The sequence below is a fragment of the Nannospalax galili genome, unplaced genomic scaffold (assembly GCF_000622305.1).
Source record: "Nannospalax galili isolate Female #2095 unplaced genomic scaffold, S.galili_v1.0 scaffold974, whole genome shotgun sequence".
Taxonomy (NCBI): Eukaryota; Metazoa; Chordata; class Mammalia; order Rodentia; family Spalacidae; genus Nannospalax; species Nannospalax galili.
Window position 1 is genome coordinate 2,720,384 of NW_008335438.1, and position 11,382 is coordinate 2,731,765.

The following is an 11,382-nucleotide window of genomic DNA, read 5'->3' on the forward strand; positions in this document are numbered from 1 at the left end:
CGAACCCTGCAACCTGTCTTCGGCCGCGCCGCTGCCCGACGGCGCGGCCACCGCGGCGCGGCTTCTGGTGCCCGTGTCGCCGCCCGCCTCGCTGCTGCCCCCCGCCAGCGAGGGCCCCGCGCCGCTGTCGCAGCAGTGGACCGCGGGCATGGGCCTGCTGCTGGCGCTCGTCGTGCTGCTCATCGTGGTGGGCAACGTGCTGGTGATCGTGGCCATCGCCAAGACGCCGCGGCTGCAGACGCTCACCAACCTCTTCATCATGTCCCTGGCCAGCGCGGACCTGGTCATGGGGTTGCTGGTGGTGCCGTTCGGGGCCACCATCGTGGTGTGGGGCCGCTGGGAGTACGGCTCCTTCTTCTGCGAGCTCTGGACTTCGGTGGACGTGCTGTGTGTGACGGCCAGCATCGAGACGCTGTGTGTCATCGCCCTGGACCGCTACCTCGCCATCACGTCGCCATTCCGCTACCAGAGCCTGCTGACGCGGGCGCGGGCGCGGGCCCTCGTGTGCACCGTGTGGGCCATCTCGGCGCTGGTGTCCTTCCTGCCCATCCTCATGCACTGGTGGCGGGCCGAGAGCGACGAGGCGCGCCGCTGCTACAACGACCCCAAGTGCTGCGATTTCGTCACCAACCGGGCCTACGCCATCGCCTCGTCCGTCGTCTCCTTCTACGTGCCCCTGTGCATCATGGCCTTCGTGTACCTGCGGGTGTTCCGCGAGGCCCAGAAGCAGGTGAAGAAGATCGACAGCTGTGAGCGCCGCTTCCTCGGCGGCCCCGCGCGGCCGCCCTCCCCGGCATCCTCGCCCGCGCCCGGGCCGCCGCGCCCCGCGGACTCGCTGGCCAACGGGCGCTCCAGCAAGCGGCGGCCCTCGCGCCTCGTGGCCCTGCGCGAGCAGAAGGCGCTCAAGACGCTGGGCATCATCATGGGCGTCTTCACGCTGTGCTGGCTGCCCTTCTTCCTGGCCAACGTGGTGAAGGCCTTCCATCGCGACCTGGTCCCCGACCGGCTCTTCGTCTTCTTCAACTGGCTGGGCTACGCCAACTCGGCCTTCAACCCCATCATCTACTGCCGCAGCCCGGACTTCCGCAAGGCCTTCCAGCGCCTCCTGTGCTGCGCGCGCCGGGCCGCCCGCAGGCGCCACGCAGCGCATGGGGACCGGCCGCGCACCTCGGGCTGCCTGGCCGGAGCGGGGCCGCCGCCGTCCCCCGGAGCGCCCTCGGATGATGAGGACGACGACGGGGCCACGCCGCCCGCGCGCCTGCTGGAGCCCTGGGCTGGCTGCAACGGCGGGGCGGCGACAGTGGACAGCGACTCCAGCCTGGACGAGCCGGGCCGCCAGGGCTTCGCCTCCGAGTCCAAGGTGTAGAGGGCCAGGCTCCCGGCGCGCAGACGCCGGTGTCCCCATCGCCCCAGCCTGGACGCTGGGCTCTGCGCCCCTGCGGGAGAGGAGCCCGCTCCTGCAGGCAGCCCTGAACCGCGGCCCAGGGGAAAGAGATCTCTGTTTACTCAAGATCGAAAGCAGGTGAAAGCCCACGGATCTGTCAGAATCATCCAAGACAAACAGAAAAGCCACGGACCGGTGCACAGAAAGGAAAGTTGGGGGAAGAGTTGGGAGAGTGGCTCACTGATGTTTCCTGGGCTCTTTTCTGTCTGTGGTTCGGCCTTCTTTTGTGTGTGCGCGTGATGCATCTTTAGATATTTCTTTTTTGTGTGTTCCAGGTGGGTTCTGATACTTCCTGCTAGGACCCGAAACTGGAAACTGGGTGGGGAGGGGGAGGGGCGTGGAGTCTGTCACCTTGCCTTCCGTTCTGTACCTAGGAACAGTAGTGAGCCCTGGGGGGTGGTAATTAGCCTTGGAGTGTTTCCTTTTGCTTTCTAAAGAAATTGCTTATTAATTCCGGAGTAACGGTGTCTCCTGTTCTTAAAGCAAAGGGAAAAGATGGATTCGAAACAACCACCCAAAAATCTTGTTTCAAGAAATGTTAAGCTATGATTCTTGGAACTCTGTCACCTTGCTTTCCTTCTGTAGGGCAAAGCCTGCCCCCTGCGCCTCGGTGGTCCAGCTGACGGTTTTCTACCTCACCCTGTGCATATTGCACAGCAAGATAGAAAGACTTGTTTATATTAAACAGCTTATTTATGTATCAATATTAGTTGGAAGGACCAGGCGCTGAGTCTCTCTCTGTGACATGTGACTCTGTCAACTGAAGATAGTACAGAAAAAAAAAAAAAAAATTAAAAGGAAACAGACCAGATACTGCACTTGTGGGTAAAAACAAGAAGGACAAACAAACAAGCAAACGAAAAAACCCGGTGGTTGAAAATGCCATTTTTTGCACAGTATTAGGAATTGTAAAGTCCACAGAAGATGTTACTTGCACAAAAAGAAATTAAATATTTTTAATGGGGTGGGGAGGTGGTCAGATTTTAAAAAAACTAAAATAAAATTCACATTCAACTTCTGTTGTCTGTTATGTTACTGAGCTGATGATTTATTGGGCAAATACTTTTTATACTCTTATCATGGTACTGTAACTGTATCCATATTATAAATATAATTATCTTACGTATTTTTATTATTTTTTTAATGTCCAAGTGCCCACGTGAATCTGCTGGTAAAATTTAGCACTTGTGTGTAAGTTCTGTTTCCTCTTGTGCGTTTGACCAAGTATTTATACTCTGGTGCAACTAACTACTGTGTGAGGAATTGGTCCATGTGCAATAAACACCAGTGAAGCACAATCCAGTTATGTACTGTGTGTCTGTAAGGGGTCAGTGATGACAAAAAAGACCACATGTTTGCTTCAAAATAGAGACTGGATTTCTCGGAGAGCTCTTTGAATAGCTTTTCATGACTCAGTCACATAGCAAAATGCCTCTAGACCAAATAAGGTATTCACCTACAGAGAGCTACAGATTTGCCCTAAATTTTCACAGCCGGATTCAAGGTATTCCAGACTACTTGTAGGCGCCTTCAAGATCCCATCTGCTGCACTTGACTTAAGAAGCGACATTTGGGATTGTGTATCTTCTGCAAGGGAGTGTGTGTGTGTGTGTGACAGAGTCAGGTAACTCAGCTGAAGCTATGCACAGAAACAGAGCAACAAGGCGCTAACCCACTGGATAATGTTGCCCACTTGAAATGCGGTAAGTGACTGCCACGGATTATTTTTGTTTTCCCACTGAAAATCACAGTCTCCAGATGATCAGTGGGTGCAGATTTCTCCAACGGCTGTTTAGAATTTAAAAAAAAAAGATACTTTCATGTTTAAGCAGAACTGTATAAAAGGGCTTATGAAGAAAATATTATCTCTCGTGTAAATAAGTGGATCTTTTTTTGGCGGACGTTCTGGGTGGGCAGGTAAAAGCAAACAACAGGAAATCATTTAACTTCCTAACAGAGTTACAACACCAAATGAATAGGGTATTTTTCATAAAATTAGTTCCCAAGAAGATATAGTGAAATTCCATCTTGAGATTAGTTATACATTCCCCCAAATCTGTTTATTTAATACGTTTAAACAAGCTTTTCATTTCATGACTCTACAGTAATGCAACCAAAATGAAAAGTGTAAGGTTTTGGCTCAAGCTCTACTTTAACATGAACAGACAGTTTCTTCCAGGGAAAGTCAGGATTCATCATCCTTTTTCATGACATGTCCTAAAGCTCAGGGGATAGTCTTCTGAGAAAGGTTAATGGTGCTGGCATTTCAGAACCCTGCAGACGGAAGGTGGTTTGAAAGCATCCATGTCAACAAAAGCTGCTCTGAAGCTTACGCTTTTGTACAGAAAAATGAGAGAGAGAGAGACAGAGACAGAGACAGAGACAGAGAGACACAGAAGAGAGAAGAGGTAAGGAGAGGGGGAGGGGAAACTATGGTAAAGTTTTTAAAAAGATAATAGTTAAACTTATTTTGGAAATGTAAACCCATCTCAGGATAAAATAGCACCATGATTTCCCTAGGAACCCAAGTTTATTCTGGTCTCTCTCGCTTCCCCCACCTCTATGCATGTGCATGCATCTTGTTGGAGGGTTTGTCCCTCATAACTTTAAACTAAAACTTAATGTCTTTAGTTTCATCTTAAGACACTAAAGTACCAGGTTAATGCGTCATCGTCCTGGTTTCCCGATTACTTACTTATTCTGTCTTATATAAAAGAAGCATTCCCCACCTAAAATTTGTATATAGGGCCTGCAAACCTCAAGCCTTAAAATCATGACTATTCTTTTAACTCTAATAACAAATTGTGTAATTTAACTACTTAGTAGATGTGTTTAATTTCTTTAGTGAATCAGAAGAAATCACTGTAATTTAGAACCTGTTTATATGTACTGGTAGGGAATAGAAAAAGATTTTTGTGGGATCCCCTGTGTTCTCCACTGGGCATTATAAAGATTCACAAACAGACCGTCAGTGATTCGGAATGCATATGGAAACTACTTTGGGTTTTTTTTGTATGTGTGATTTTTTGTTTTGTTTTGTTTTGTTTTAGGAAGACAGGCATTGGTTTGCATCAGGATAGGTGGAAGCTGGTCTGCCAATCTCAAAAGCTGTGGCAATGAGAGGAGGAAGCTGCCAGCCTTGAGTAATCAGCTGACACAGTATGCTGCAGAAATGGCAGGAGGGTAGGGAGCATGTAGAAAGTCACCCTTGCCTGTGGATCTGTGAATATCAAAGTACCAAAGGCTCAAATCTTAAAATCAAAGCAGTGGACTAAAATGCAATCAAGATTCATTGATTTGCTATGTTGGAAAGTAGGTCGAGCTCTGAAAAGTTTTCTAGTCATGTAGCAATCAAAAATATCCAGAGTATACAAATCCTCTCTCCAATGTAGAGATGGATAATTGGTGTCGTGTATAAGATGGACCCTTTAGGACCTTGCCAATATAGAACTCTGCCAGTACAGTTTATTTTTTCTGTTCTGTGCTTTCTTTGGAACTAGAATTATTAATAACTTCTAAGTGGCTATTGTGAAACCTTTCCCTATTAAGTATGTTTTCTCAACTTATTTAAATTTCATATTTTGTTGAATTGCTGGCTTCCTCTGACAATATGCAAAATTGCCAGGCAGAAATTCTGCACCCAAAGCATCCGAGGAATATTGGCATTTAGATCATAGCAAGGGCTTCTAAGGAAGGGGCTAGAGTGACATTACTCTGTAACTTTTGTTGCTAGTTGTGAAAGACTCATTTTAAATGTCTTTAACAAAGCTGGACCCATGTGTTCTTTCGAAGGGAAAAATAAGACTTAGCAGTAGTTCAAATTAAACACATTGGCACAGATAATGTAGTTTTATTTGTACGTTCCTGGCATAATGTGCTGAGAAATACTAATTCTTTTGACTCCCTGCCAATTTTCTACTAATCAAAATGGAGAAGATATGCAGTGTTTGGATTATACCTAAAAATAGTTGCACTGCAGTCACATCAGCAAATGGAATTAAATTAATTTTTCTTTCTTCCCTTCACACACTCTCGCCACATTATTTAAATCTCCATATAGAATATTGCTTATGAATTTCATAATTTTTTATTCACTGTATCCCAAATGGCATTGCTCTATTCTACTGATTTTTGAAGCAGGCTCCATTGAACCACTTTCCAGAGGATAACCTTCCCTCAAAATACCCACCTTTAATCTGCTCCCATTTAAAATCTACAGAGAGCCCCTATAATATAATCACGGAGGCATTATTATTATTATAAACAGATACTTTGTGGATTAATTTACTGCATCAATAGTCTTTGATGCCTTTTTGTGGGAGGAGGGGGATAGTTTCTGAATCAATCAGAATTGGTCATGGAGCAGTTAAGAGGCTTCCAGATGCTGTTGTTCTAATGACGCACTGTAAAGAGCCAGCAAACCTGAGATAGGGCTAGTCATCAGAACGTGATCTTTGCAGTCCTGTTAGCATGCCCAAGAAAGCATCAGAAGCCAGTGCCTTTAAACCTCACCTTCACTCAGATGCTGGGTAAAGATCACATGTCTGCATCCTGTACCTGAGGCCAGTTCTTATCCTGGAACCACCATATCTATTAGACCTTTTTTGATCTTCATTTCTTCTTGAATGAGCTCAAAACATCTAGAATACCTACACAAATTCTCTTCATTTCTCATGGGCAGCTTCCTAAAGCTTTGATTTTTCCACATCCCTCTGCACACACCAATTCCCCCTTCAACACATCCCCTTGCTTGTGGCTGTTAATTAGTAGTAGCAAGATCACAGTCTTCTTTCTATTTATGACACAAACCTTGCTTCTGATGCATTTGAAATGTCGAGTTCGAATGTTCTCTCTCCTCCTGAGACTTTCACTATTGCTCACAATGATGGGATAATAGAAAAAAAACCCTTAAGTTATTGTTTCTACTTCCCCATGAGGGTTCTTCGTGTTGGGGCTTGGGGTTACCCCCACAGAATTTGTGTTTCTGACACTGTCTTTCTTAATCATATGATCTTGTCAGTCTGCTGGGGTCCTGTTTTCAAAGGGTGGCGTTAGTTGTTCTACCTGCAACTGTGAATTAACATTGTTTAACTAGATGGGTTGATTTGTGGGAATCGTGGGTACCTTCCAGAAGTGTAGAAAACTTGTTCAAACAGATGGCTTAACCTGGCCTCCCTGGCTTCTTCCCTAACTGTAGTTTTCACTGTGCTCAATGACCTTGGGAAAGTCAGCAGGCTTCTTTGTGAATAAGGCTCTCTCCCCACAAAGCCTGTTCAGTAAGCTTTGTCTGTAAATCCCTTTGAGTCGTTCGGATAGAAGGATTTTTCTCTGCTTTTCGAAGTCTATCATTTCCAATACTTCCTCTTGACCTTCTTCTCCCTTTCCTGGCAAATCCACCCCAAAAAATCCCTAGTTTTTATTCTTAAGTGAAAAAGAATACTAAGAATAACAAAAATATGCATAATACCTTATGTATCCAGACAAATGGTCCTCCCTTTTTAAAAATTGTACTTGAAATTCCACAGAAACCACAACCGAATAAAATAACCTACTTCTCAAGTATCGTATTAAAAACCTGTTTGCTATGTGCTATGAAAAAGCAGTTATTTAATGAGTCTTAACCCACAACCACTTTGAGAAAAGTAAGTCAATCTAGAAAGTTCTTCAATGGTTCAATTTTGCATTGAGCTGTAAAAGCTAATAGTAATCACCTAAACTGTTCTCTTTTTCTTGGGATAGAGTCCCGAGATGAAGGGTGCCGAAAGCCTTGGGAGTTTACATTTTTCTTACCTTTCTTTTGCAGCTTTTTGGTTATTGGATTTCTCTGCTTCCAATTTAGTAAACAGTGACAAATCTACAGGAACTTTATTGACTTAAAATATCTGTTATGTTAACTACAGGAACTTACCTGAAATCTTGAGGTCCTTGTTTTAAAAAATGCTTCTTAGGAGTAAATATTAATAAATGTTACACTTTCTGCATGGTGAGGAATTTTTAAAAGCCATTATAGGTAACATTTTAGTAAGATGCTCTTCTGTAAAGAAAGATTATGCTTAAATGACTCTATGATCAATCCTGAGATAATGTCTTTTTCTTAAAATAGGCATACTTAAGAAAAACTGAGTTGCTTAGAAAGATTGCAGACTTTGCATGTGAAGCACCTTGATAGTCTGGTTGGTGATACCGCTGTCCATGGGGGCTCTACCTAGATCGTTGCAGAACCTTGAAGACTGATGAGATTCACTTGAGAGTTAAGAAGTTGGTCTGGCATTACAATAGCCCATCCTATCACAGCAAACTAAAATTCTTCATGGAGTTTTGACTCATGGAGGTCCCAAGTGACATGTGAAACTGATGGCCAGGCCACCATTTTATTCACAAATCTTTACAGTAAGATACATGAAAATCAGGGACAACCCCTCGTTCACTTTCTTTTTTAAAAAAAATTATTAACAGGTATTAAGTATTATTAATTATACATAACAATGGGTTTCATTATGAAATTTTCATAAATGTATCAAAGATGTTTGCAAGAAGGCATTTTTTACATTTATGTGTGTGTATATGTATATGTATGTGTATGTGTACGTGTATGTGTGAGCACAAATGTGCCACCACACGAATATGGAGGTCAAGAAGACAACTTTCAGGAGTCTGTTCTCTCCTTCCATCATGTGGATTCCTGGGAATTGAACTCAGGTTGCTAGCCTTCCAGGACCCTCTACCCCTTGAGCCATCTCACAGGCCCCTAATCCTCAGCTTTCTTTGCTCTAAGTAATTCCATTTGCTTTTCTGAACAAGTTCATAGCATTTCATTCTTTCTGTCGTTAATTACAAATCACCTCTAGTCACAGAGAGTCCTCCTAGCCAGAAAGGAGAACAAACACAACCAATGTACCACAGAGCATTAGCCAGCTCTTGGTGGGTTGCATCAGCATGTTGTCCTTCCTGGAATTTTGTTAGTAATTTTTTTAAATCAATGTCACAGAACTCTGAAGATCAGAGGGGAAGAAATTGTACCAAGTGAAAAAGGTTTAACCTGAAAACTGAAAAATCTTTACAGTCCTGCAAAAAAACAGACAATGTAAATTTTTCACCACTAGGCACTGATATAACCATCTCCCCCAGGACACAAATGCACAGTTCTCTCCTCAGTTTCTGTGCATTAATACACTTGAAGGGCATCTGTCTTGTCCTCACAACAGATGTGTTCAGAAAACACAAGGGGTGTTTCTTGAGATCACTCTGCTGTGATTTGTATGTTCATCTGTTCTTAATTGAGGGTACTGTGCACTCATGAGTGTGTGTATATGTAACACATTCAGCCTAACATGCCAAGCCCATCCCCAAGGCAGTCATACTTTGGGGAGATTAGGTATCCCCCTGGAAAATGTGATGACATACATGCTAGAAGGAAACTGCAAACCAGTTCCATCCAATAGAAAAATGATGTAAGCAGAGTTTTAATTTTGTATTTACTAGTAGCCTCTGCGCACATGAGTGTGTGTATATGTAACACATTCAGCCTAACATGCCAAGCCCATCCCCAAGGCAGTCATACTTTGGGGAGATTAGGTATCCCCCTGGAAAATGTGATGACATACATGCTAGAAGGAAACTGCAAACCAGTTCCATCCAATAGAAAAATGATGTAAGCAGAGTTTTAATTTTGTATTTACTAGTAGCCTCTGCGCACATGTGTCCTGTAGCCCCAACTGGCCTGGAACTATGTAGATCAGACTGGCCTCAGAGCCTCAGACCCACAGACACCTACCTGCCCCTGCCTCCCAAATGCTGGATTAAAGGCATGTGCCTCCATACCCAGCTAGCCTCTTTTTTTCCAAAGGAAAAAAAAAAGATGTAATTAGTGTTTTGACATGTAATTAATATATATGTATACACATATATGTATATGTATATATACATATATATGTGTGTGTGCATGTGTGTGTGTCTATGTGTGTGTTTCTGTGTGTACTAAATCCTGGGGCTCTACATCTCGGTTGGTACTAGCTATGTTTTAAGTGTTCAGTAATGGAGGGGGAAGTAGATGGGATGATGACATAATCCTGAGGGAAATACACTGGCATGAAGGGCCATTCCACAAGAAGTTACAAGAAAACTACATGAACAAAAGCAAAAGCATATAGGTCAAGATGAGCATGCGGACAGAAAATTGCCAATTGTATATAGTTCCTCTTAGTGCAATAATTGAAGATGCTCCTGGAAAAGTCTTTTAAGAGCAGATGACAAGGGTTATGCAAAAGTATTGGGCTCTAACCTTCCTAAAAGCAGAGAGATTTGTGACCAAGAATGTCAGGATTAAACCAGTGTTTTTGAAAGATTAGCCTATCATCAGATGGTATGACAGGTGGCCATAACATCTCCTTTAATCTTCAAAAGTAATTCTAAGTAAATTCAGTAATCTCACTGTGCATACTAGGAAACTAATCATTATATCATTTCATATATTGTACATGAGCTCCTTATTAAATTGACTTTTTGAATTTTATTTATTTTTACTTTATGTGTATGAGAGTATTTGCCTGCATGTGTGTTAGTGAACCCGTGTCATGCAGTGCCTGAGGAGGACAGAAGAGGGCATTGGATCCCCTGGAACTGGAGTTATGAATGATTGTTAGCTGCCATGTGGGTGCTGGGAATTGAACCTGGATCCTCTGAAGGAGCAGTCAGTGCTCTTAACTGCTGAGCCATCTCTCCAGTCCCATGGCTTTTTGATTTTTACAGATCAATTTCAGAGCTGATTCAGAGATCTTACCATATGGGTCTCTGAGTGCAGGGGACTGAGGGTGAGGTCTATGCCTGATGGTCGTGCTCTATGGACCTAAGGCTTATAAGCTCAGACAGTTTGTTCAAGGCCACAGCTAAGCAATGATCAAGTCTAGGAACTGACCCAAAGTTAGTGTTTTATTCAGGTCCTTATACTATCTGTTGTTCCCCTACTGGACTAGACAGACCTTCCTTTGACTCCCCAGCCTTCCCCTACCCCCCAGGGCCTAGGTACATGGTATGTGCTCTGACTATTCAATGATTTGAATTCTACCAGAGTCAGGGAACTAAGTTCTCTGGCTTCTGCAGCAACCCAGGTAGACAGTGGTAACACACACCAGTCAACTTTCTGCTCTTGTAGCGATATTTGAGATAGTCAACCTATACAGAGAAATAGCTTTATTTGGGTTCACAGTTTTAGAGAGTTCAGTCCGTGACTGGTTGACTTGTTGCTTTTGAGCCTGTAGTGAGGCAGCACATCATGACATGGAGCTCATGATGAAACAGAACCTCTTACCTCACTGCCAGGAAATAACAGAGAGACAGGAAGACACAGAGTCCCACAATCCCCTTTGAAGGCACACCCTTCAGGTCTTTGAGACCTGAAGAACTCCTGCTTGATCCCACCTCTTAAACATTCTACCACCTCCCAACAGCATGTAACTGAGAACAAAGCCTTTTAACACACAGGCATTTAGGGAATACTTTTGGCATTGTCTAACCAGATCTGAAATAACTTCTGTTTCTTTGTAAATTCAAATTTTTACTACACAACACAAAGAACAGTTTCTCTACATGTGAAACACAAATTGTACTATACCTTCGGTGACTTCTGCTAATGTCATAGGAGACAGTGAAGTTCATACCCAAATATTTTGAAATGAATTTATTTCTAGAAATGACACTGCTGAATTGTGTTCCTAAGCAACAGACATACAGTTAGTCCGAAGGTGATAAACACTATATGAAAATGTACCTCCTTTTTCTTGAAACAGGTGTTTTACTAGGTTTGTTAAGTGAGAACCACATGTTCTAGGTCAGTTGTCAGTGTGCAGAGCACTTGATTTGTTTGCCACATTTGTACTACAGTCTAAATGAGGTTCTCTTTTGTAATAGGAAGATCTACAGCTATCTTTTCACTGGTTACT

General features: G+C 43.6%; 1 protein-coding gene across 1 annotated transcript; it reads left to right on the forward strand.

The window, feature by feature from the left end:
* The first annotated feature begins 6 nt into the window (after positions 1–6).
* Positions 7–2,246, forward strand: Adrb1 (adrenoceptor beta 1). Its single transcript, XM_008830218.1, has one exon. It carries the CDS (start codon positions 149–151, stop codon positions 1,364–1,366), a length of 1,218 nt encoding a protein of 405 aa, XP_008828440.1. The 5' UTR covers positions 7–148; the 3' UTR covers positions 1,367–2,246.
* The last annotated feature ends 9,136 nt before the right edge of the window (positions 2,247–11,382 follow it).